The sequence below is a fragment of the Amblyomma mixtum genome, chromosome 3, assembly GCF_055824585.1.
Source record: "Amblyomma mixtum isolate Tamu chromosome 3, ASM5582458v1, whole genome shotgun sequence".
NCBI lineage: Eukaryota > Metazoa > Arthropoda > Arachnida > Ixodida > Ixodidae > Amblyomma > Amblyomma mixtum.
This window is the reverse complement of record NC_143014.1, coordinates 123283805-123310904: the sequence shown is the minus strand read 5'-3', so window position 1 is coordinate 123310904 and position 27100 is coordinate 123283805. Positions and strand designations below refer to the sequence as shown.

General features: G+C 42.1%; 1 protein-coding gene across 6 annotated transcripts in view; it reads left to right on the top strand.

The window, feature by feature from the left end:
* Positions 1–17919, top strand: part of LOC149351683 (vesicle-associated membrane protein 7-like) — a 95698-nt gene extending 77779 nt beyond the window's left edge. For 3 of the 6 annotated variants that reach the window (XM_089581038.1, XM_089581040.1, XM_089581043.1), the window contains exons 2-6: positions 3095–3272; positions 6336–6432; positions 13827–13928; positions 14503–14661; positions 15807–17919. In XM_089581038.1, the coding sequence (XP_089437164.1) occupies positions 3118–3272; positions 6336–6432; positions 13827–13928; positions 14503–14661; positions 15807–15950 (657 nt within the window). In that variant the 5' untranslated portion in view covers positions 3095–3117 and the 3' untranslated portion in view covers positions 15951–17919. Of the gene's footprint in view, positions 1–2066; positions 2271–3094; positions 3273–6335; positions 6433–13826; positions 13929–14502; positions 14662–15806 lie in introns of those variants that run through there. The other 3 variants (XM_089581039.1, XM_089581042.1, XM_089581041.1) reach the window with 3 other exon arrangements.
* Positions 17920–27100: the final 9181 nt, after the last annotated feature.

Sequence of the window (27100 nt, the reverse complement as noted above, 5' to 3'; positions counted from 1 at the left end):
CTCTCCGGGGGGGGGGGGGGGGGGGGGTTCCTTCGCCCCCGTTCTACGACCCGCGCTGGCGAGATGAGTCCGCGCGGCGCTGTTTTTGTTTCTTTTTTCAAAAATGCGCCGAATTTTGTGACACCAGGAAACGTGCGTCTGCTCGATTCCGCAGTAGCTGTGAATAGCTCCTCAATTGTGAAAGGCAAGTCCAACGCTGGCACAGCCTCCTGTGGGATACCTGATAGACTATCTGCGGAGAGTCTCGTAGGTCCTGGCCCCGCTGACAGTATAGCCTGCAGTATTCTTCTGAGACTTCTTTTAGGGATTTTCGTTCATGCAGAAAGAGTGCAGCGAAGGGGTGAAGCTGTTGGAGAGGAGTACGCATATACCTCTAACGATCCGCCAAATTTTTGTTACTGGTTGGCGAACATCCAGCGTAGAACAAAAGTCATGTCATCTTTGCCGACTGAGTTTATCCAGATAGCGCCGAATGTGTCGTTGTGGCCGTCGGCAGGCACGGAGGTCTTCAATGTTTTTTTTTTTTTTTGCGCATCTTTCCTTTCATCTCACCCGCGCGAATAGCGCACAGCTAGCACAGCCTTTGAAATACCTCGATCATCATTTGAAGGTTGCCTCTCATTTCTGGCTGTAATTCGTGTACTCTCTCCCAGGCAATGAACTATTGTCGGTACTAATTCCTCATTCCTGGTTGCGGCAGTAATTCCTCTGCTTGTAGCGTTCTTGTATGCATCCCAGTCTGCAGATTTTATAAGGAATTTCTTTGGCGCCGTCTGCGCGCGGACAGCTCCCAAGCAACCACCGATATCCTTCGGACGACCGACGGAGGTCCGTTTCGGATGTTCCGTACGTCCGCTGAACATCCGCAAACAGAGGTGAACGTCCGTCGGCCGTCCGGTAGAAGGCCAAAGGTATACGTTTCGCCCGCCGACGTACGTCTAGTTGAGTACGTCCGTTGGCGGATCTTTCTCGAATATTCGCATATATGGTGCATGCGTGCTTTGTTCACTCCACGCGATGCAATAAAACGAAAAACAATTTGATGCATAGCAGGCATATTTTATTGTAGTTGATGATACATCAGCAGAGCAATGGGTTATATTCGTAAAATTTCTTAAATCTGACTCTTCTAATGTGACAAGCTTGGGACACACATCCATAACCTTCCCACCCGCAGGATTTCTGAAAAAAAGAAAGCGAGAAACATCAGTCATGTGAAACAAATGACAAAATGCAGTAGCCTAAGTAAAAACATTTGAACTAATTAACAGAAGTGTTTAGTGCTGCAAGTATAACGTCCATGCGCTTTAACACCTCAATAAGTATAAGGCAATGACAACTCTTACTTTTCCACACCATATTTAACAATGTATCTGTTCTTTATTTATTCGTATAGTTTATGTTTTACAGTCATCAATTCACCGCCTTAAGGCATTAACCTGCGTAGCACTGTACGCGACTGTGCACAGAAAGCCGCAAAGCTTCCGTTGCGAACCACTGCGAACTACACGTGCTCCTTATGTTCTGCCTTTCGCGCGTTCGCACTCTTTATATCGGAACAGTGAACCTAGCGATTCCTTAAAAATTAACAATATGCGAAAATACTCCGTCCCACAACTTTGCAGAGGGGTGGGAATTAGCCGCGCGAGTTGAGGGCTCCCGCAGCTGATATGCAGCCCCCGATTATAGCTCGCTGGTTCCCCCGATTAAAGGTCGCCGGTTCGAATCCCTTCCGCGAGCTAGGCTTTAACTTCACAGTAAGTTTGTGCTGTACTAAACGCTGAATCGTATGACACCATCCGGAACATTCTGCGGCAAATGGTTGGCATGAAACGATTTTTTCTGACACGCGGGTGCTCACACTACTACGACGCCGACAGCTTTTCGGCCGAACGAGCTTTATGCGCTGTCGCGTAAAATAATTTTTATTCGCTTATTTATCTTTCTCAGCATCAGTGACATCCCACCAAATTTATGTCACGAAATGTACGAAGAGAGTGACGAAAATGAAACTGAAACGAATGATCGCGAAGTTAGCGAAGTCATAGCCACTAGCGCCTGCAATGGCTAGTTCTGAGGATTGGCATAGTGTGGCTATTCATCGCACGGTGGCCCGTGCACGGTTATCTTACAATGCGCGGATGCATTGGATGACGTTTGTGTGTGGTGTGGTGGGCGTATATGTCGCCGGTGCCAGTGAAAGTTTTTGCGTGATAGCCGCGCATTGGCCAGTGCAAGTGTATTTAAGGACGTGGCCAGCGCATCATAAGGTATAAAATATTTGTTTGTTTGTTTGTCTCTGGGTGCACAGAGAACAAGACGAGCGCTGTTCCTTGTTCTCATCTGTAGTTTCTCTTTTGCTGTGCGCATCTAATGTGCTTGATCAATTAGCCCAAGCTGCTACCAAGGCTACGTTAGGTTCCTTTATGCGCGTCATGTGTTAATGAAGCGAAGTCACTGATATAAGCGTCAATTCATGCTTAGGTGCGTAGTTGTCATTAATTTTACGTTCGCCTGTGTGATCACGTGCGGCAGCGACGTGCGCGACTGTCCGAGCATCAGGACGTGTACTTTTTTTTTTTGTTTTTGTTATCAGCATCCGCACAGTACTCGAGTAATATTTACCTGGTAGGTATTGCCAGTGCGGAGATTAAAAAAAAAAAAGTTGATGTATTTGTAATGCAGAAAGTTGGGCGAGTTGGTAATACATGTTGAACTGTTTTTGTGTCCAGTAGAAAACGTAAATTTTATGCTTAATAATGTCCTCTGCCACCTTAATCAAACTTTGGTTACGCCGCATTCGACACAGTCGAATACAACTATAGTCTGCATGCAGTGAAGCTCCGCTTATAGCTTTTGTGGTTACCGAAATAAGCTTATCGCGAGACGAAGTTATCAGCTCAAGAATTCCGATGCGCTTGTTTGATGCAGTCAAACATTAAAAAGATTTTGTTCACTGTTGTGAATGGCCAGTGGAGTACTACAGGACGCCGCGGACCATGGCCCACTGTTGCTTACCGCTGTTTTTTTTTTTTATGCGTATCATACAATAGCTGTCATTTCCAAGTAACCTGTTGTGTTTGTTATAATACAGATTGGGCATTACAGTTGGCGGCAATGGTCCAGTCAATCGAGTTCTGTGCTATTGCACGGGATGCTACAGTGCTCGTGAGTCACCAAGAGACATCTGCTGACTTTGAGTACCTGCTTTCGGATGTGTTAAAAGAGATCCCACCTCATGCGGACTTCAAGACAACCCGGTCCCGTGGTGGGTACGTCTACTCCGCAGTTAATACGATTGTTTTACATTTGTGAAAGTGCTCACAATCATGCCATGGCTGATAGTTTTTGGGGAATTGGATGCGGTATTTGTACACTACATGTAACTCCAATTTCCACAGAAGTGCATAAAAACACAAAACTATGTGTATTGCAAATCAGTCATTCAACATCTTTACTGTCATGATGCAAGGGCATTGAGGCTGCTAGCATGATGTGTCTAGCGATCTGACGTAGAACATAAGACATATGCTGGCTATTACGGTGTGTTTAGGTGAACCTCCTAGGGTGGAGTAGGTTTTAATCAGGGGAATAGTTATTAATTACAGCATCTTCTATCTGCTAGCCTTCCTGATTAGCCTAATTATTAAAGTACTGAACAGGTCATGGTCCTGGGTCCGAGCCCTGGACCAGGGCAAACTGTTTTTCAACTGTGAAGTTTCTGAGAAAGCTGTGTGGCTTCCCTCTGCAGCAGTACGACTGTGCTCGGGTAAATGACAACAAGTAATTCCTCATAAAGGATTTTTAGCGCAACGACACAACACAAGAAAGACTACAACACGGGCGCTTACTCCAACTGTTTAATCAAGCGTAAGCGCCCGTGTTGTCGTCTTTCTTGTGTTCTGTCGTTGCGCTAAACATCCTTTATTATGTCTGAAAACCAACTAGCTCAGCAGTTAACCCTCTTAAAGTAATTCCTCCTTTATAATTTGACTATGAGGAAAAGCAGAGCAGCTTATGAAATGCCTTGGTTGTTAGATTCAAGATCTTGCTTTGTCACTCTGATTCAGGAGGTGTTATACTCCAAATCTGAGCATTGAAAGTTCTCTATAGTCTCCTACCGTATGTTCTACAACAGTCCAGTAAATTAAGCTTCAAGGTTTGGTTCGCAAGTCTAAATTGCTTTTTTTGTACTACTAGATTGGCATGCCCTATTCTGCTGTATTGTTTGTCAGAAGTTGTATTGTGCTGTATTTTATCGAACACACAGTACCTGAAAAACGTGGGATAGTCGTGAATTAAGTAAAATCTTTTAATCTGTAGGGCTCCAGTTAGTGTAATGATTTTAATTAATCTCTGTACCTTGTGCACTTGCGTTTTATGCAGTGGCTAATGCCATAGTGATAAACAGCTGAGTGCAAGTGCCAGTGACTGGAGTGAATTGTGATGCAATTGATGTGTGCTTTCAGGCATGCACTATCAGTGTACACCTACTCTGCATATATTATAAATGTGGTTTTTAATGAAAGGGTTGATCAATAATAGCTTTTGAATATTTCAAGGAGCACTGAGGACAACTTTATTGAATTTTTGTTCTTAGCAGAAAATCGATTCTAGCCTCTTTCTTTCTATGTTGGTGTTTGCTTGGTTGCAAAAGATGCATTTATTGCTGAGAAAATTAGATTTAGCAGTGGAGCGCTTTTTTCCCTTCTCTTGATTCAAACTTGTGGCATCAAGGCAGAGAGCGGCTCCGTATTCACTGCATGGAAGGGCATGGTGGTGTAACCGAAAACCTTTTTTTCGCACAACCAACAAAGGAAATGTTCTAACCATTTGGCCTTCCACATTGACTTAGTGGGTGTGGCATTCAATGCCTGAGCCTGAGCTCAGTGGTTTAATCACCACCATGATACTGCATTTCGATGGGTGAAATGCAGAAGTGCTCCTGAAATGAGATTTTATTTTAAAGAACCCCAGATAGTAGACATTAATCCAGAGCCATCCACTAAGGTGTAGAGGTGCAGACATAAGTAAACAGAGCGCTCTAGTCAGTGCAAATTGCAATCACTCCTGTTGTGACTAAAATCAAAACACTGGTCATTCATGAAAAAGCACACCACTATTAACTACCATCCTGTACATGCCACATATCCCAACTTCCGTTAGACTGTTCGTGGAAGGGGTTAGAAGGCAACAGCATGCTCCATTAACTTCTCTCCGCACCTGTAAGTCATAGCCCACAACATTGCTTTGGCACGTAAAAGGTCCATCAACCATTAAACATAATGTAACCCTTTATTTTAATCATGTATGTGGAGTATTGATTGAATATTGTCTTTACACTTTGTGATTTGTTATCTTAGTCTTCTCTTATGACCTACACACGTTTAAGGAACTGCACATAAAGCCCATAAGCATCCTTCCTGTATTAGTCAGTGTTTAGAGGTATGCCCCAAGATGGGGTTTATTTGAAATAAAGGAGTAATTACTCCTTAGCATCTGCCCAAGGGGAGGCGTATGTGTGGCAGCAGAGGGAAGCTGTAAAGCTTCCACAGACACTTCATGGCTGAAGATAATTTGCCCTGGTCCAGGTTGAGTGGATACTAATGAGTAATTACTCCCGTAATCTTTCCTGTATATAGCCAGTTGCTTGGATCTCTGAAGCTTGTTGTCAGGCGTCTTGAAGATGCATGCTGTCAAGATGTGATATCATCCTGGAATAGGGTTCTTCACTGCAATTCCCCTTGCTTCTTGGTATAGGACTATAACTTCATTTTAGTAACCAAGCCAGATAATAAAATGGGATCAATATGAAAATTGACTTCCTGAATTTACGCGCTGTATCAGACGGAATTTATCTGCCATGTTAGGAAGTGTGATCTTTGTGGTTGAGGTGATGTTGAGGTTGGGCTGCGAGTAGAAAGCTGCTGGGCATTGTATTGAAAGTTACTCATGTCATCTCGCCTTGTGATGGATGTCATTCGAAATGTTGAAGCATGGGAACCACAGCTAAGCAAAGTTCATGATTTAACAGTTTCTAGCTGCAAATGAAACTTCATTTTGTCAAAGTTCAACTGGCCTCCACATTTGCTGTTGTCTTTTAGAGGGCACAAGCTGATGTTTCTTAAATGCAGGAGTGAAAGAGTAGTGCTCTTCCTTATGTGAGTACATAATAGGAAGCATTGCTTTGTGATGGCAAGGTTCTTCTGTTTCTCTTCATTATCTTTGCTTAACGGCTTTTAAAGCAAGTGCCCATGTATTTGTACATTTTAGTTGAAGTAACTATGCGAAGCAGTTATGTTGGATAAATCATTGTACATGACGTGTACTTTTAGGTATGTGTTCCACCTTCTGGTGGAGCAAGGTCTTGTCTATATCTGTGCCACACTACCAGAGGCCAGCATGCACCAGTCCTTCACTTGTCTCTTCTTGGTAAGTTGCATTAAAAGGACATTCAAGTAGTTTTAGTGTTGCTGTTGATTGTGCATAGTGTGATAATATCTTAGCCTAGCATTATCAATGCGTCACATGCAAAGTATTCATTTTGAGTTACATATGGTAGAATGTTGGCGACATTTCAAACTCCCGCTGCCTTTGTAATTGCCCTGGCATAGCACTTGGGTACCTCTCTCCCATTGTAATTGCCGTGATATAGCACTTGGGTACCTCCCCACCATTAAGGCAGAAGTCATCCACTCTGCAGAAGGTGGTACGTGGTGTGGTGCAGTGTTATTTTGTCTTACATGAAACCGTGAGCACTGCAGTAATCTAAATCGCAAGAGGGTAGCAGTTTAGGCTAGGTGTTAAAGGTGCACCAAAGAGGGTACTGAGCTTGTCTTTTTCCTGTGGGAACTCTATCTACACGCTCCGATCATTCTTAGAAACTTAGAATTATTGTCCTGTGTGGCTGATTTCCCTATTAAATCGAATTAAACGTCCCAGCTCCCGCCTTTTTTTTTTTAACTCACCTTCGAAAAGAGGAAGAGTCGGCCAGCGCATGGAGTGCCTCTCAGCCAGTTGCGTCGCGGCTTGCCGCTCTTCCATCGGCGGAGTGCTGCGTAGCGATTGGCGAAAGCAAAGAGTCCACGCGTATATTTATTTCCACAGGCCTAATTTGCGGCTATGTAGTCTGCGACTGAAACTATTTATTAACGGAAACCTAAAAAACAAAATAAAAGCGAAAGCGAAGCCTCCACGCTACTGGCTGAAAGGAACTCCCCGCGTTGGCTGAAAGGAACTCCCCGCGTTGGCTGACTCCTCTTTTCGAAGGTGAGTTGAAAAAATTCAGTTTCTAATTCGAAATAATTCGAAGTTTCTAAGAATGCTCAGAGAGGGTAGACTGAGTTCCCGTGATAAAAATAAGATTTCAGATTCCTCTTTAGCGCACCTTTAAGGATCCATGTTCTTATGGTGCAGCATTTCGTCCTGTATTTTCATCTCCTGTGTGTCGATCTTGGGGCGGCACAACATTATGGGTATTAATTTAAATCCTTTTAGGCTTCATACCAGTATGTAAGCCTCTACTGTGCTGGGTGGTATGATATGGTTATAATGATTGTTCTCGTGTAACCTCTTCAATGCATTTGTCTGATTTTTGATACCTTCATTAGAAATTCTTGAATTGGTCTGTTGCAGCTGTGCGAGTTGAAAGTGGGATAAAGCAATTTAAGGTGCACCATATATAAATTCAGTGTAAAAAAGCTTTTTTTTCCAGTGTAGGTGTTGGGACGCACTTTAGCACGAACCTATTGGAGGGCAATTGATGACTGGTAAAACAAATGTCCATACTGGTGGGCCTTAGTGTATAGGTATGATTACAATCATTCAGGCTCAGTTTAGCACACGCTGGCATATGACGTTGCTTGTGAGAAGAATTCTGCATGTGTGAATCCCAAGTTGATGAAGAGGTTACTTGAGAAAGCACTGCCTGTTTAAATTTTTCCACTGGAAAATGTCTCCAGAAATTCATAGTAGTTTCGTCTTTTTTTATCAAGGTCTAATTATTTGGGCTGTCGTATTTGTGACCATGTTTCAAAGGAGGTAAAACAGAAGAGGCGCCTGTGTCCTATGCCATGTTGGCGCATACTAAAGAATCCCAGATGGTCTGAGTTAATCTGAAGCCCTGATTATGGCATCCCTCATAGCTGATGTGTCACTTTTGGACGTTAAATCCCATAATTTACAATTTACATTTGTTGTCTGCCTCTCCTTTGTCACATGTTAGCTTTAAAGGAGTACAGACACCAAGCTTTAGTTGTGTGCTCTTTCTTTGGAATGATGCACAGCACGTTAGAAAACATGGACAGCTATGTGTATTGTGCCAACAAGTGCTAAGTAATTGACAATTGAATTTTTTCCTCTTCTGTTTCGATTTCAACAGCCAAACAATGGCTATGATGTAAAAGGTGAGTTGAGGTCATGTGAGGTATACAAAATCTGCAATATAGTTGCTTCTTTCTTCGTTTTGACTTACCCCAGCTCTACGCAAGCCTGCTTGAGAGCTAAAATGGCAGAAAATGAACAACCAGTGATTATATCGCAGTTTTTGTATTTTGTAGCCCCCCTGGTCCTGCAGTGGTGGCCTAGTGGCCTGAGCATCTGCCTTGTATGAGGGAGGTGTGGGTTTCAATCCACAGTGCCACTGGGTACCCACCAGTTTCCAGTGGGTACAGGCTTTCGCCTAGCATGATGCTTGGCTTCTCTGGGGTGAAATGCTTGGAAAATTGGTCTGGATATTGGAGCAAAAATATCTTGTCCCGTGGTGCTCTTTGGCCATAGATGCCCTTGCGCCATTAAAACATCATCATAAGTTTTTTTATGCCTCCTTCTGTCACCTCATCTCTTCTTTTATGTCACAGCTGCAGTTTGGCTGTTGTAACCGAAATCGTTCAGCTGGTGTAGGCGAATTCCATGTTGTGACTCGTGTACTGTTAACTTGCGCACCTGTCCAAAGAGAAAAATCATGCATCCAAAAATTTGGTATCCCTACTCCTTTAAGTTGCTATATGTGCTCAGCATAGTTGATTTGACGTTATGGTACTACAGGGCTCTGCATTAAACTGTGCTTAAGGGCTGCATGTGTGATGATCCAGTCTCAGTAGTTTGTTGCTAGCTTCATGAAACTACAGGAGAAATGTGCCAAAAAAAAAAGATATCTTGTCCCATGGTGCTTCTTTAGCCATAGATGCCCTTATGCCATAAAAGTCCATCATCATCATCATCATTTATTCTATGTGATCTTGATGTGTGTAGCAAAATGCCATTGGAGAGAGGTTTCATTTTTTTTTTTGTTTACCGGTTTCCTGACAACCTACTGCTGGTACACTTTTCACAATTGGTGGTGATCTGAATAAGAAGTTTTCGTTAGATAAGGATGTTGAGGTTTAGCCTTAAACAGTGGTGTAGCCAGAAATTTTTTTCGGGGGATGCTATACGCCATCGGTAAAAAAAAAAAAATTCTGTGCTTAAACAGTATCTTAGTGACTTTTCTTCTTTAATAAAGCTGTAGGGTTAGTTTCATTCACTGTAATATCTACATAAAAATACGAGTGCACACAGGATCCCAAGGACTTCATTCGTAGAGAACATTTATTTTTTCACAAAAGAACACTCGTATGAAAAACCGTGGCTATTTAAAATATTTTCACACCATATACAACAACGCAAATGCTTCTGCTCTACAACAAAGTCAGCAACTGCGAACGAATGGCATTTGTCAAAACTTCATCCCCATACATATGAACCTGCACCCGGCCGCAGAGGCCTTTTGAAAAAAAAAAAAGGGGGGGGGGGGGGCACTTTTTATTTTCGCGATAGTTTACGATCATTTGAAGACAGTGCAAAGAATGAAAAAGTAAGTTGATGTGAAAAAGTGTGTTTAATTGTGTGAACCGTGCCTAGAATTAAAAGGAGTGCCATACATCGTGTGATGGTGAAGAAGAGTGACTCTTTTCTCCAGTACCCCGCCGCAGTGGCTCAGCGGTTACGGCGCTCGGCTGCTGACCCGAAAGACGCGGGTTCGATCCCGGCTGCGGCGGCTGAATTTCTTGAAGGCGAAATTCTAGAGGCCCGTGTGCTGTGCGATGTCAGTGCACGTTAAAGAACCCCAGGTGGTCGAAATTTCCGGAGCCCTTCACTACGGCGTCTCTCATAGCCTCAGTTGCTTTGGGACGTTAAACCCCAATAAACCAAACCAAACCATCTTTTCTCCAGTAACTTCTGCTTCCTATTATAGAGCCGCGACAACATATATCAATCTTTTCGAGAATAAACTGACACCTTTTTTTTTCGTTCCTAAATTTTACTATATCGATGCGATGTGTAAATAGCATGCGTGAAAAAAGGCCGAAAAGAGGAGGGGAGGGGAGAGATGTAGCACTCAGAAAATTTTGGGGGGTGTTCTGACACCGAAATACCACCCCTGGCTACGGCCTTTGCCTTAGAATATAGGTTCAGTTTTTGACTCGCAAATATGGATGCTCAAAATGTGCAGGGTTTTTAGCATATAAAGTGTAAGTTCGTATACAGCCATGCTAAAATCCCCAAACCACATTCAGGTATGTAGTGGTGCACTTACAGTACCTCTGAAGCGCCGCATCTGTAGAAAATGACAAGTCTCATCCTTGGCCTTAACACCTGCAATTGTACCGTGAGTGCTCAATTACTTGGCTGCAAAAAGCGCACTCTGTGGCCTGGTGACTTTTGACCAAGGCTTTGTTTGTACAGGTGCCCACAGAAGTTTCGGAGCATGGGAAAGATAAAAAAAAGCTTGGTCTAAACATGCAGCTACTAACTGAAGTGTATGCTTTGTACTTCCCCAGCTAACCTGCCCGTTGCACCCCTCAGTATCAGTTAATGTTCCCAAGCTACGAGGAATTGAAGCTTTGTTATGGTTTCTGTCTTCCGAAAACGTCTTTGGGCACCTGAACATTAAGGTCGTGCTTGTTTTTATGCTCACTGTGAATTATAAATTCCAAATTTTATGACATTGTGTGCTAGTTGTGACCAAATTGTATATACAGTCAAGCCCGAAGGTTGCGGAGATTGCATTCACTCTATCCAAAATACTTTTTCAGAGCAGACCCTATCATGGCACTCTTCAAGCTCTTAAACACTGTCATATCACGTGCTCTTTCTCAAGCACCTTGCTGCCAATGGGACTTTTGGGATGCGATATAAGTAGTCACATTTGAAGCGTTCAAGTTAACTGGTAGTATGTTGGCCACCTAGTCTTCGGTCCTCGGCAAAGCCTCCCTAGGCCAAACGCTAGGCCAAAGCATGGTATAACTAAGGCCCCTAACTTTATGTGGTAGAAAATTCTGAGTTCCATGGAATGCAGAATAAAGCATCTATGAAATTCTGCAAGAAGCATAAACCGTATGAAAGAAACTTGCATGTTTATTTTCTGAGCTCATGCCTTTCATGCTGTAGAGGTGCCTCTTCTAAAATTGAAGGTGGCTGTAACTCAGCATCAAGTAATGTTTCCTGTTATCTTGACTGAAAGAATAGTGCTTGTTTCATACTAGATCTCCATAACAACTGAATGATCCCTAAATTTGCATCAACAGAGTTGATTGTGATAGACAAATATTTGAAAGCAATGGAAGAGAGTGTTTAGGTCACTGCTTCCATTCCAGCGAAGATAGACAGGTAGTTCAAATCTTCATCTTGTTCATCTTAGAAAGAAACTGTGCAAGGTCTCTGTCGTTGGACTTCAGCTCTCGAGTAGTTTTTACGTATACTTGCCACTGAGCAGCTAGGACTAAGTCTAGGTGCACTTGCGAACTTTAACCTTTTTTCTGGTAGAAGCCTGACCTACAGTGGATCCTCCTCCAGCTATGGTTGGCCTGGACAGTTTGGGATTGCATTATAATTGTAATAATAATTCTTTAAAAGTTTTCCCAAGATCTCAAACTCTTCATTTTATATATTTGTGCAAATAAGGTAAATTAAACATTTTCCCATTGTGCTGTCATTCCTACTGATGTCTATAACAAGAGTTGTATCAAAAAATGAGAATTTGGCTGCCAACACAAACATCCGTGAAAAATGCCTAAATCCACAATTTTTTTTGCGAAATCACGGGAAACTAGGAGCCTTAGATATAACGCAGTGCACACATGCGCAGAGCATACCGTCTGCTTGCTGCCAGCATGTGGCAACGGCACAGAACATCGAGATTCGAAGTAGTTTCACTTTCAACGTTGCCCTTGTCTTGCGCCCACCACACTTCTGGTTCCACTTCAGGTGCCCTGCCAAGCTAGCATGCACGAATGCATTGAATGACATTGTAGCTGGAGGGTGTGTGCTTGGCTGGCAGTTAATTGCAATTTTAATGCCGCCTTTTTTCCGGTTGTGAGGTTCTTCTGAGTGCAGAGAAGGGGTACCACTGCATGGAGAAGTTTATACAGCACCTCCTTATTCATTCTAATCGAGTGATGTTGCCACAGTTGTCAGTTTCTTCTGAGATGCAGTGCTATTGTCATAATATACATACTTTTACAGTAGCACCACCCTAATTCGTAATAAGGAAGCATTATTATAACTGCGGGCGTTATAATAATGGCTGTACATGTGCGTATATGAACAGTCATGGAAAACATCACCGGAAATGAGAGCGGCAACAAAAAGCTGTAGGTTGCTCCATGCACCACAAGAACAAAAAATAAGAATGAGATCAACACTGGCACCAGAATGCTGCTTGTGTCTCCTATTGAGTGAAATGACCCCACAATGATAATGCTTATGAAGGTGAATTTGCAAAGCTGAAAGAAACAGAATGCAATAAAAAGCTTTCCAATGGTAGAATGCACTCAGGGAGTAATCATGGGAATGACACATCAAGGTGTAACAAAAACATGCCCCTTGGCTCGCCCAGCACTCATTACGCTGATCCAAGCATGCTTGAATGCATTCCTTTGCTGGTGTTTATCTCATTATTGGTTCATGTTCTGGTGGCTGCACGGTGCCACCGCTAGTTTTTGGTTGTCACTTAGTCATTTTAGGTTGTGACTGTACATTGTATGAATATATTTCAACAGCTGACCACTTTTTTCACGGTATCATGCAAGTGCCAACTGGCAAGTGTGTTAGCACATTTTCATTGCACAGAGTGGTGTTACCAGCGACGATAGGTATGTGCATAGAGAGCTCATGCCATCATTTGTGTTATGCCCACGTGTTCACTTTTGTCCACGCCAGCCGCCGTGATGGCTCGCTGGTTATGGTGCTCGACTGCTGACCTGAAAGACATGGGTTTGATCCTGGTCGAGGCGGTCTCATTTTGATAGAGGCAAAATGGTAGAGGCCTGTGTGCTGTGCTATGTAAGGGCGCGTTAAAGAACCCCAGGTGGTCGAAGTTATCCGGAGCCCTGCACCACGGCATCCCTCATATCTTGAGTCGCTTTGCGATATTAAACCCCATAAAACAAAACCAAACAATTTGTCAATACCGGGATAAGGTGCTGACACACTGATTGGTCAATTGTTGTGCAGTTGTTTTAAAACATTGGCTGGCCGTATACACAGAATTGAACAGGCCACGAATCTGAGACCGAAGTGCGAGCTTGTGAAATTTAAGAGGAATATTTTACTGATGTTTGTGTGTTGCATAGCTATGTTTGTCCATCAACCTACTGTGGCCTTGAATTTTTATAGCTTGAGACACCAGCAGATTTAGACCACAGAACAATGTTAAATTCATTTACTCTGCAGCTCGTACTTGTGTATGCGTTACTTCATTCCTTTATACTCTGCATAGTTGCAACTGCCCTTATCCATTTTGTTCCTCCCCTTTTCTTCTCTGTCCTTTCTTTTTTTGGACTTAGATAAAGCAACGTTTCATGGAGGGAAGCTTGTCATCTCGAGCAGGGACAGCACAAGAGCATGAGCTCGACAGAGACTTTGGCTGCGTCATTGCTGATATTATGGTAAATGTTATGTTTCTTACCACAGGAAATGTTTGGGTGAAGTAACAGCAGTGGTGAATTTAGTAGGGTGGTTTGCTAAATCTTGTTGATAAGTTTTGATGATAAGTTATTAAACTACCCTTATAGAAGCGGTGCTAACACGCTACTCTCCCCCACCTTTTGCAATTGAATTTCTATGGAAATGTATGCATACTTGCATTTTCTTTTATACTTGGTGTAATTTTAAATAGTGGGAAAAATTAAAGTTGTTCAAGAAAGATATTTGGTCCAACAAAAACTGGTGAGGCTGAAGCATTACAGAGGTCTCATTATTTCTTGCTGTAGTTAGTATTGTCCTTTATTCTTCGCCCTTGATTTTGTACAAAATTTTTCATATAAAGCAGAAGACATCAAAATTTTATCCTCTGCAGAATGGAAAAGCTAAGGGAACCGGGATGGATATATATATATATATATATTTTCATGCCGTGCTTGAGCTGTGCTAGCTGTCTATACGCAGAGCCACCGACAGTGCCTAAAGATTGCCCTGAAGAGCTCACAGTAACAGTGCTATTGCTTTCACATGTCGTCGTAGCGCAACTGCAACAGTGGCCGTACCGGGGACCAGATTTCACAACTACATCGACAGGTGGAGGATGTACGTGGCATTATGGCACAAAACATAGAGCGGGTCGTTGAGCGAGGTGACAGGCTTGACAGCCTCCTTGAAAAGACACAAGACCTGGAGCAAGCGGTCAGTTGGCTGCAGTGAAATTTTTTGCCTCGTTTGTGGACTATGAAAGAGTGATTGAGCTGCTGTCCACCTTGCTGTGTGTGATGCTGGTCTGCCCAAGTGTTGTTGGCAGAGCAGCAAACTCATCATGATTATGCTGTTTTTAAAAGCAAATTCCTAGTATCTTTGGTTTGCTCTTGATGTTGGCGTAGGCACCAAAGCTGTGAGCTATAAGAGCTATGAATTTAACTTCTGTGCTTCAACTGGACAAAATGTGATTGATAATAGTTTTGCATATTGGGTATTCTTTCTTCATGGCTATATGCACTCATAGGCTCAAGGCATGCTCTTTGGTAGCTGCCATGCTGTGTACTGCCTGAATTCTTAGTCACGGCCTGGGCAGGTGGATAGAAAATTTGGACTGGGCCTTAATCGATCAGAGGCAGTCAAGCAGCAGATAAAACTAGTACGGTGATTTTATCTCTAATTTTGTACTGCGCCCTGCTAGCTAGAATGTTAAATTTCCAAGACATCCAAAATTTTTTTGAAGAATATCTGAAGTGGTTAACCTCACTGTCCATTTGGTGGTGCTCTGTGAAAAAATGATTTTGTGATCCATTATGACTTGCACTATAGTTTTGAAAGGAAATCTTTTATGGTCTAGCACATATCTGTTTGCATTAATGATTTATAGCTGAGGGAATGGCTTCTGGATGTGATGCACAATTGATTTACAGTTGCTAAAGGGTTATTACGGTTATTTTTTGGACATGTAACCATATTTTAACGAGCAAAAGGCCTGTAGTTGTTTAGTTATTAGTATACTCTAGACAATTTTTTGTTGCTTTTTTATTTTTTTGATGCTTAGCAGCTGTTCTGGCTTTTTGTATTTTTTGCAGTTGTTCTTGCCCTATTTGTGAAGTTTTACATTGTCACTTAAAAAATGTACATTATGTTGAGAAGGCAAGCTGCTATGTTTGCCCATTGTTCTCAAGTTGTCTTTTTGAGGATGGACTAATTTAAAAATAAGTAAATATGCAAGGTCGTATCTTGCAGTCGTGTAGGTACATGTGCCTGCCATGTTTTTTGCATCTAGCAAGTAGCCTTTGCTAGTTGTAAGTATTTCTATCATGGGCATTTGGTAATGCTTCCTTTTGACATTACAGGGGACAGTATTCCGAGCCACTGCAAAGAAAGTGAATCGTCACATGTGTCTTCGTAATGCTCGCATGATGATCGTCATCGGAATTATCGTAGCTGGTGTGATCACCTTGATAACCTTGTTTGCAACAGGTGTGATCAAGACATAATTGGTTTTGCTTCCATATGCGAGGCTGCATTCCATGAAAACAATCCCCTTGGAGATTTGACAGTGAATAATATTCCAGTATGAAATAATTTTGATGTTTGGAACTCCTGACTGGACACATGAATTAGTGGCCAGATGTTTGTTATTAGTGGCCATAGCATGTTTGTAATGTGTGATACAGAGTACATCAAATATTGCTAGAACTTGGTCATTCCAGTGCGATTTAGCTGCAGTCTTGACCATAGAATGGTGTGCATTAAGTGCCTCATGTTCTTAAGTTTGCCGCTGATATGTGTGTGTTTGACCCAAGCTCTGTCTGAAAGCAACACACTTCTGTCATTGCACTAGGTCCATCATAAACATTGATGGAAGGGGCCATTTCATTAGGCTTTTTCAATGTAGACTGAGCTATACCTTTGAAAGTTGCATTACTAATTGATGGTGGTTACCCATTTGTACATGATTTTTGTCTACCAGGGTGGCCTTCTTAATTCTTCAAGGAGAAAAAAGGAAAGCCTGTTTTATAGTGAAGCAAATGTGATTCTAATGGAAATCTCATCGCTGCTAATGCAAACTTGTGTGGTTGTTGACCGTCACAAATACAAATGACCAACTTGGAAACTTGGTGATGGCATGTTTGCAGTTTTCATGATGCGAAGTGAAACATAGATGGATAAATATGTTCAGTGTATTTGTGTGTATGTGTATTCTGTGAGTATATATACCAGGTGTTTCAGGGAAACGTGCAACTCATTTTTAAATATAGATTCTTTTTAGGTTAAAGGAAGCTTTTTGCGGCATAATAATACCAGTGTTGGTGGAGTAAAAAAAGACAGATGAATCACTTTAACTAGTAAAGTGATGTACTAAATTGTAATAGTAAACTCTTTGGCAGTCATATGCGCTTGATTGCAATTAGTGACTTGTAGCTGGCTGTTGATAATAGCCGTATCAGTTTTTTAAATTTCACTAACACTATTACTCTCGCTGCTCTGGCTCAACAAATTTTGGTAATTTCTGACGCCATTCGAAAACAGTGTGTCTGCGAAGAGCACAAAGCGAAGTCCATCAAATCGCGACACTCTGTGAAGCACCTGCCATTCTCTGCCTCGTCCGTGATGGAGCAGCGAAGTGGACAGGAGTGGGGAGCACGGAAGCGTGGGTGGGCCAGAGATTGTCACATGGCACATGCATCATGGAGTGTCACAATTTGATGGACATCGCTTTGCACTCCTCGCAGCCGCATGGTCTTCGAATTGCACACGAAATGGCCCAAATTTTTTGAGCCAGAGTGGCGAGAGTGATCGCGTTTTCGAAATTTTAAAAGCTGATGTGGCTCTTACTAACAGCTGGCTAAAGTCTCTAATTGCAATCAAGCGCCTATCGGTGATAGTTAAAGTTAACTATTACTATTTTGTGAATCACTTTACTAGTCCACGATTCGCCTGTTTTTGGACGTCCGTCAACACTAGTATTAATTAGCTGCAGAAGGCCTCTCTTTTCTTCAAGAGCCTTATTTTAAAAATTAGTGGCAGGCTTCCCTGAAACACCTAGTGTATATATATATATATATATATATAGTGACATTTTTTCTAGTGTGTAAAGTGCCGACTCGAGAAATTACTGTTGGATTCAACATATGGTGCAATACATCTTTTTTTCCCTTTCACAAAAAGTGTTTGCCCTTACGTCCACTGCCAACAAGCACATGGCAGAGGTAAGAAATGAACCATTGTTGTAGATAACTTAATCTACTTTAAAATTTCTCGACGAATTTCTCTAGTCTCATGACTAAATGATAGCAATAAATTCCTGTGAGCTGAAGATTACATCAAGACAAAGATTTTTGTACCTCTCTTTACATACCTCTACTCTGTGGAATCTATATTTACACAGTAATATATACTTTTTGGGTTCAGTATGTCATGCATGTTTCTTCAAAGCAATAAATGCTGATATAACTGACCGTTTCTGGCGACTGTATGTGTTCATTTGATGCATGCAATGATGGGAATGCTATATTGCCAATAGCGCCAACCTGCGCCATTTCATTAAACATGCTACATGCTGCTACAAATCCATGATTATTGATAAAATTGTGTCGGTGCTGCGCCAAAATGCCGTTCCAGCAACCAAAAACTGTGGCGAATCCGAGGTGGCACAGGTAATTACTGAAAATGCACAGGCATGAGTCTGGTTTCTTCTCTCAGTGTATGACGAGGAAGATGAACCGTGGAGTCCAAATCTGCCCCTTTTCACTTGTTAGCCCTTTACCACCTACTGTTAATGCATAGCATGCATGCATTTTGCACATATGCCTTGATGACACTGCCAACATTGTTTGAAATCAACACGGCGAGTAAGATTTCGCATGTGTTACAGCTGCTACCTCTATTTTGCAGACCTCATTCATGCTCACTGCAACCCTGGACCAGGACAAATTTTTCTTCAACTACGAGGTTTCTATGAAATCTCTTTGTAGTTGTATGGCTATGCTTGAGAGGATGGTAATGAATTATTACTTCAGTCTGTTTGCACAGTAGAACCACATAATTCAAACTTTCGGGGTAGAAAGTCCATTCATATAAAGAGGAGTTCATATTGCAGCACTTAGCAATGATGGGGTTGACATACCATGACCACACTGTGCACTCGTGATCTCAAGCTTGTGTCCTTACTGGATGTCCTCTGCGATGTGAGCTTGTGAATTGCAAACCCACCACGGTGGCTCAATGGTTAGCGTGCCTGGCTACTGAGCCGGGGTGCCTGGGTTCAATCCTGGCCACGGCGGCCACATTTCACTTTATGAAAAACGCAAAGGTGCCCGTGTGTTGTGTGATGGCAGTGCACGTTAAGGAACCCTAGGTGGTCTGAATTATTCTGGAGCCCTGCACTGCAGCATCCCTCATGGCCTATGTCTTTGTGATGTTAAGCCCGACTATTAACAATTTGAATCAGTCTCAGTGCAAGAAATTACTCCAAACAGAGTCTCTTCGTCAGAAACGCTTAATATTTTTTTGTTCGCAGTAAGCACGAATTTCTTTCTGGGTGTGTTGATGCTCACCCAACAGCAGAACACGTGTTTATTGTTCAGGAAATTGCATTTAAATGTTTTTCCGCTGCTTGATTCAAACCCTTGTCGTATACTCCAAAATAACTCTGTTATAAATGTTTTGAAGGAAATGGCACTGTAGCCTAACTTCTTGGATCTGCACCAAAAAACTGGCGACGCACTGTTTAGTTTCGAAATCGGCTGGTGGTGCCTTCACCTGGTCATTTTCTTTGCCTTTTCTAGCTTACAAGAGCGCCGTTCTCAGTGAAAGCCTTTGTCGTTAGACCAAGCTACTCTGTCGATACAGGCCAACTTCTCAGTCCTCAGTGTCCCTTTAATTAAATATTTTGGGAAGCAGTGAGGCGTGTGCTACATGCCTGGAAAGTCCAAGGCTATGAGCGAAGGAAAATGGCACTGCTCTTTCACTCGGGCCATGCGTGTGCGACAGAATGCTTTGTCATGAGAGGCACAGCCATATTGGAGTGTAGGAAATCATCTGTGCTATACGGCGTGGTTAAGGTGGCTTTGGCGGCTTCCATAGCGTGAGCACTTCTGTGCAGTATCGTAATGCTACCAAAGCAAAGTGCTCGTGCTCATCCCAGAATGATTGCTGTGACCCATGCTGTGACTGGTGGTGGCCTGTTTATTAACTGTGGCTTTCTGTGGCCAGTTTCAGTCAATTTTAGCAGGTTTGAGGTGCCATATGAAATTGCGACGCGGGAATGAACAGTCTCAGATCTCGCAGGGATTATTTTAAGCTTAAATTAAGAAAACTCTAAACTTAAACTGAAGAAAACTGAAATGGCATTTCTCAACTATCTCTCCATCTTTCACAAATGAAGTTTTGCACCAGCGTTAACAATACAAAGGTTTGCTGATTTATCTTCATTGATCAACTGGCAAGTTAGGTGCATTGAAGAATGTGCGGACCTGGTCAAGACGACTGCCTACAATCCTGCACTGTTGATTCCGATCTACAGGCAACGTGTTGTCATTTTTTAAACATTGGCACCTCTTAGGTGAAAGATCCTATATAATCGCATTTGTGCCTTATTTCTCAGCGTACGGCTCCTGCGACAAAACACTACGAAGCTGCTCCAAATCAAATTTTTGCCTGCTACAAAGGCAACTCCAAAGCCTGCTCCGAAATTCTTGTGGAGATTCCAACTGCTCTGCATGTTAGATTCTGCATTCTCCTCAGTATTTCTCATCCTATGCCAGTGATTATTTTAAAAGCAGCAAACTACATTCACTCTCCATTGTAAAAAATGCAAATGCACATGATCATGCTTAGATTATGCTTAGAGTGCTTTAAGCTACACGCATGATAACAGAAGTCTTGTTGCGAAAAGGTTTATATACTTGATGCACATGTATTACTATTGTTTAAGAATTGCGAGCTTCTATGGTGGGAGAAGCATGGGAAAACAAACTCCCACGAGTGCACCCCTGCCCAGCTTGGTCACGTGACTAAGGTGGTGCACTCTTAGCCCTCTTCCAAGGCGAAGTGGAAGCAGTAGTAGCTGTTCTGCACCTTATCCACCCCTGACGGCACAAGACCCACTTGGATCATGCGACTACACAGGGAATATTCTGGAGAAAATGCCCGCTCCCTGGCTTGCGAGTTCCTTGTGGATCAGGCCCACCTGAACACTCTTTTTGGTGGCAGGCAAGCACAAGAGTTTTCACTTGCAACAAGTTTTCACTTCGTACAACAGTGGCATCCATTTTCCCTGGAGAAGGTTCTTTGTGCAGCCATCATTGTTTGGGTAGTGGAAATGCGTTCATGCTAAGTTTGATGACTCCCATAATGAAGTGGCTTTCACACTTTCATTGCCATGCCTATTGAGCGCGAAAAGCCATGGACCAATAGATACTGCATGCCATTTCAAAGCCACCAAAGTGCTTTTTGACTTGTTGCTGTATCAGTTATGTCATCTAAGAAGTTAACTTTCAGTGTGAAGGAAGTTATTATTTTGTTGTAAAGCGGTGAATTTTAGTCCACGTGAATAAGATTGTCTGGGTGCTCATCCTGAGCTAGCAGCCTTGAGCTAAACCCGATGACCCATAAAAAAAAAGACAGTTGCAAGTGCAGATGTGCTTCATTCGACGCATTGTTCACAAGAACATTGTCGAGTTCCTACGACTGTGTGTCTGCTAAATTGATGCCAGCTTGTTTTCTCACCTCTTGCTTCCCAATTTAGTGTCCACGACGCATTTCACTGCTCTTATGTGCTTGTTGGACATCTGTATATGCCTTCAATGTTAAGCAGTTGTGAATAGTAACAAATTGGCCTTGATTAGTGAATTTTTTTTTTTTGTAGCTGCAAATGTTATTGATATGCAACTGTATCTTTATGCATACTCTTTAGTCGCTTTAATTCAAAACATTTTTCCACCTGGGGCCAAATTGTGGAACGATCACAATCTCGAAACAGTCACAAAGCCCCACTCCTATTGGTCGACACGGACTGGTGGACATATCGACCAGTAAGAGCGGGGCTGATGGATCTGTTTGCGACAGGTTAGTGATTTGGCTCCTGATGTATATTAGCCATTTTTCCTTTCATGATATTCGCATATCATGCTGTCATCTTCACAAAATTTTGTATTTTACAATTTTGCTTGTGTGTCACGATTCCACGCTTACTCTTGAGATGTCTGTTATCCAGAATACCATTAATGTTAGTTGATGTGTTTGTACTTTCTAATGGTTTGAAATAAAAGTATTTGGAAGAAAATAATAGCTTTTCTAACACCTTCAATAAATAGATGCTTTCTATGAGGCAGGAAACATTTTTTATAGTTCGAAGTATTTGCCTGTCAGAGAATTTAAACCTTCAGTTGCTTTATGCAATGAAACAAGCGACCTTCTGTTTATTTGACGTTTAAAAATATTCTTTGTTTTTCATGTTACAAGCTTCATTCAAAATCTTTGCACAATTTTCATCAAAGTTTGTATTGAATAAAATTTCACATTATTGTCTTATATTACTATCTGAAGTGCACCCGCCGCGGTGGCTCAGTGGTTACGGCACTCGGCTGCGGGTCCGAAAGACGCGGGTTCGATCCCGGCCGCGGCGGTTGAATTTCGATGAAGGCGAAATTCTAGAGGCCCGTGTACTCTGCGATGTCAGTGCACGTTAAAGAACCCCAGGTGGTCAAAATTTCCGGAGCCCTTCACGTCCCTCATAGCCTGAGTTGCTTCGGGACGTTAAACCCCAATAAACCAAACTATCTGAAGTGCACACTATCAAATATTACATTCATTTACTTCATTTTGATGTGCTGCATGTTTATGTAACCAACATATTATTTTCGTTTAAAAATAATGTGAACCTATAAAAAATGCCCATTTTTCTCATGGTAAGGAAAGAGTTGGTCATTTCCTTTTTTCGAAACACCTCACTCATGGTTATTATGCAGAGGTGACTTAGAGACATGATTTGTGACATATTGCACACAACAGCAGCTTTTGAGCATATTTTAAAAAGTGTAGCCTTCAAGGCAGCATTTGTGCCCTCTTAAAAGCACATGCATGCAAAATGCAAAGCCTTCTTTAAGGTTTTGCATGCTTCTTTGTGCATGTTAAGCCTTGGCATAGACAAAGGCCTCTTTCTGTTTTCCTAGTCTTTCGATAAGATTAAATGGACCACACTTGTTTAAAGGGTGGACTGCATGTAGAAATGTGGAAAACTTTTACACAAATAACTACTTTAGGACCTTCATAATTTTCATAGGCACATGCTGTAGCACTAAACAGTGCTGCCACTACCATACTCTTCTCGTCTGCATGGCAACGCCACATCTTGCTCAGACCTGGAGTATGTGCCATCTTTGATGAAATTCTAGCCACATCAGGTAGCTTGACACACACCTGCAAAGATCTGTAGCCATTATTTCCAAAATGATTGCATAGTTTGGAAATTGCAAAGTGGGTCAGCTCATGCAACACAGTATAATCTTGCAACCCAAACAGGAGTTCATAAGACAGCAGAAATTGTTGCAGACCTACAGACATTTCATGAATGGCCACGAGAAGGCTCTTATGTTTCAGCTGCGCTTATTCTTTACTAGTTAGCTAGACACATGCTTTCAGTTTTTTCATTCTGTGCTGTAGACCTACCTATATTGTACTGCTGTCCATGTCCATGAAGCTGGTCGCAATTGTAAGGCTTGATCACAAAGAATTTGCATTCAAAAAACCAGACGGGCAAAAAAAGATGTAAATTATCAATTCTTTTAGAGCAATAGGTGGACTTGAATTGGCTACATTTTGCATTGATCAGTATTACATCGTGCAGGTATATGCAAGGGTTCATCACTCAGTCTTCCTGTCCCTTGACACCAATGTCCAAGATTGCCATCAACGAATGCCTCCACATGGAACTAGATGTCTCGGCAAACACCCCTAGCTGCCTCATTCAGCAAGAGCACCGTGCACAAAATGCAACATCCTCGAGAAAAAAACCACAGCTTGCAATGAAGCTCATTGCCCCTGCCTGACCACCACCTGCCAAGGCTGTGCAACACTGAAAGCTATAATATGACAACTTACACCTCAACATCCGTGTCCCCAATCCCCAACCACTGTGGGACCTTCAACCCTACATCGCTGTGCTCCCACTGCATAAAAAACGATCTTCCGCCACAGGACATCATTAGTTTGTTTGGTTTTCAGCGTTGTCCTGTGTACTTCTCCTGCTAGTGAACGCGTCCTTTCCGCTGGTTTTCCAATTGCCATGCACTGACCGGCCCAACAAGCTATGCTTCTTCAATACTATGCTTCTTTTTTAGGCATCTTTCTACCTGTTCAGGCTCCTCCAGACCAGGCTGCCTTCTGCGTCTGCACTATCGCCTACCTCTCCGGCAAAGCCCGGTTTTATTCCCATGCGTAAAAAATGATCTTCTGCCACAGGATGTCATTAGTTAGTTTGGCTTCCAGCATTTTCCTGTGTACTTCTCCTGCTTGTGAACACGTCCTTTCTGCTGGTTTTCCACTTACCATGCACCGACTGGCCCAACAAGCTACACTTCTTCAATCTCTACATCAAGTAGCATAGGCTTGGAGCGAGATTCTGCATGCCACATAGAGCTTGTAATCTCAAGACCCTATCCCATGGCACCTCCTACAAAGATGCCACCACCTCAGACTACAATGCTACGATTGCATTTGTAGGCCCCACCACCATAAAGTAGTGTGGCAGGACTTGTTGCCCAAAATGCAGCCTCAACCTACCTACTTCATTCTGTGACTCAGAAGTGGAACATTTAACAAAATTTTCTTACTCCTCCTTTCTCTCTAGCATATTCGTTCAAGGACTCCTTGCTAATCGTAATGCCGCTTGGATTTATTTTCATGCCAGCCACTGTCTTTACTACTGAATGTCCAATTCAAAATTGGACAACACCCTCAAAGAAACTTTCACCATTCCTACTATCTCTGTATGGCCTCTGTTTCCTGCTTTATTTGCCTATTCAAAACAACATTGCATTTTGGCATACCAAGTGCAGTTCCTTTCAAACAGAAAACCATATTTGTCAATCTTACAATCTGCACTCAGTAATGGAGAACATATCATATATCACTGGTAAATTTTAAGCTCTAGAAAAAGGAATTGGTCTCTGCCTGCCTTCAAGTTGCATAAGTGTCAGCTTCCACATAACCAAATTCAAGAAGGAAAACCCCTCTCCCAATTATCGATGCGTACTGGCACATTTCATTATCTAAAGTATGCTGTCAAAGGGGGCAACATGAAGGCATGCAAGTAGCAAACACCCAGTGCAGATAATTCTGTTCAGTACAGCCCACTCTAATAAAGAACAGGTGATTACTATTTAGCCATTCATAGCCTCATGCAGGGCTGAAGTATGCAAAAATTATTGTTTCTTTGACCATCACTTGTGATGTCTAACAACTAGTTCTTACATCAATAAGTGCCGTGGTACATATATTTGAATTCAGTACAGAATGAAGGTCAACTTTCGCCCTTCAATGTTAGCCAAATGCTCTGGGTCACATTGGGCCATACTGCGCGCATGTATTCTATTCAAGGCTCGCATGGACCCTTGAAATCCTTGAATACCTTTAGTTTTCAAAAAAGATTTTTAAGGGCCCTTGAAACTTCTTAAATTTTGATATATCCTTAAATTCCTTGAAAAATTTTGATCAGTCTGACCTAGTGCTTAAAGAGCGAATTTCTACATAGTGACGAAGAGTTGGGACGAGTCTGCGAAGGTACCAGTTTCGTGAAAATACATTCTCTGTGACGTAAATTTGATGGATTGCGCACCCGAGTGTGAAATTCCACTCTCCCTCCTCTTCCTTTTGCTTTCCCGTGGCAGTAGCTGGCGCATCATGTGGAAACTTTCGCAAAACCTTGATTCAGTTGGGACCAGTGATGTAGTCAATGCAAAGCAGTTTCGCAGCACCATTTTTCCTTGTACATCACACCAGGAAAAACTTTTACCTTCTTCACGTTTTTATATTTTTATACTTTTATGTTTTCACCTGTATAATTTCATCTGTGTCCTTCATAGCTTTTACCATTCCCCGCCCTTCTGGGTACTTTTTCATTGTTTTAGGTTGTAGCCTGTCTGGCCTTTATTGTCCGCATTGAGGACTGAATATTCTTCCCGAGGAACATCAGTGTTGCTACAATGTAAAAAACTGACCCAGAAGGGCCATCTAAAAAGCTCCAAGCACATCAAGCTTGTCGCTAAATCGTGTGTAGTAGCAGCAGCATTACAGAAAGTTTGATGCCCACTGAAAAATGACTGTTTGGAATGCTTGCATTGGAACATAATGACAATTTAAGTTCTCAGTGTAATAGAAAATGCCTTCAACATTACAATCAAATCCATTTGGAATACATGACAGAATGCTTGTCAGTGTACCAGCTGCGATGAAGTCAAAAGCCGTGGTAACCTCCTTAGTGTGCTAACATCTCTGAAGTTGAAGGCTTCCATGTATCTTGTGAGCCAAGTGTATGGTCTGTTCTTGGGAAATGAAAAAGAAAAAGCAGCAGCTAGCGAGCAGGAAAATCGAAAATGAAAGGTGGTGCCGATAAAAAGGGAATCAGGCAAGCCCTAGATTCCTAGTCCCAGCGATATCTAGTCTATGTGGTCGAATATTTTTTCCACTCCTTGATTATTGCTTCATTGTGTCCCTGGAATCCTGGAGTTAATCTTGAATTTTAGGTCGAATATTCTGTATGAACCTCGATTATATTCAGTAGCATCAAAAAGGTGTAAAATTAGTTTAGTGGGAGCAGTCCTAGTTGCCTCATGTTGTTATCTGAAACCTGTGTATAATGAATACAAATTTCAGGTGTTAATGGCACAAGGAAATGCACCTTGAAGTTTGTGGGGTGCATACTAGTACCTAAACCTTGTGCCATTTTATTCAGCCATGACTTTTAATAAAGACCAAGAGGTATTAATGAAAAAGCACGTAACCACTGGTTTTATGTAAAAATGTGTATAGGAGCCTGTGGGCATGTTTGCATCAAATAAAGGGAAAGCCCATGCTTTTAATATTGTTGCCACCGTATGCTTTGACAAAACGTGTTTACTGGACAACTTACACACCTTTTTGCAGAAAGCACAGGTCTCTGTGGCTCCAAAGCTGTGCGTGTAATATTTTCATACATTGCATTTTCAAATCAGGGTGGGAATGACCGCGTGCATATACATGAAAGAAAGCATTCTTCACATAATTTGTTAGTTGTTGCCTGTCCTATATTTTATACTTTTATCATCTTTTGGTGCTGCTTTAAATTAAATTACATTGGTATCTTTCGTGCTGTTTTAATGTAACTAAGGTATGTTGTCATTTATACAAACAATTAAATATAACACACACAGCCAAATCTCGACCAGAATTCGAAGGGGGACCAAAAATTTTTTTCAAATTACACAGATTTCTAATTATGCCATGCCACAGCAAACTCATATTAGCACTAAGAAGTGCAACAAGATATATATTGCAGTATTTTAAAAAACTAGAAGCTGCTTAACATGCTTTGTACCTTGTCAAGCACATGCAATGAAGGAGAACAGGGATATGATAGCAAAAGATGGCAATGTGTGAAAAGTAA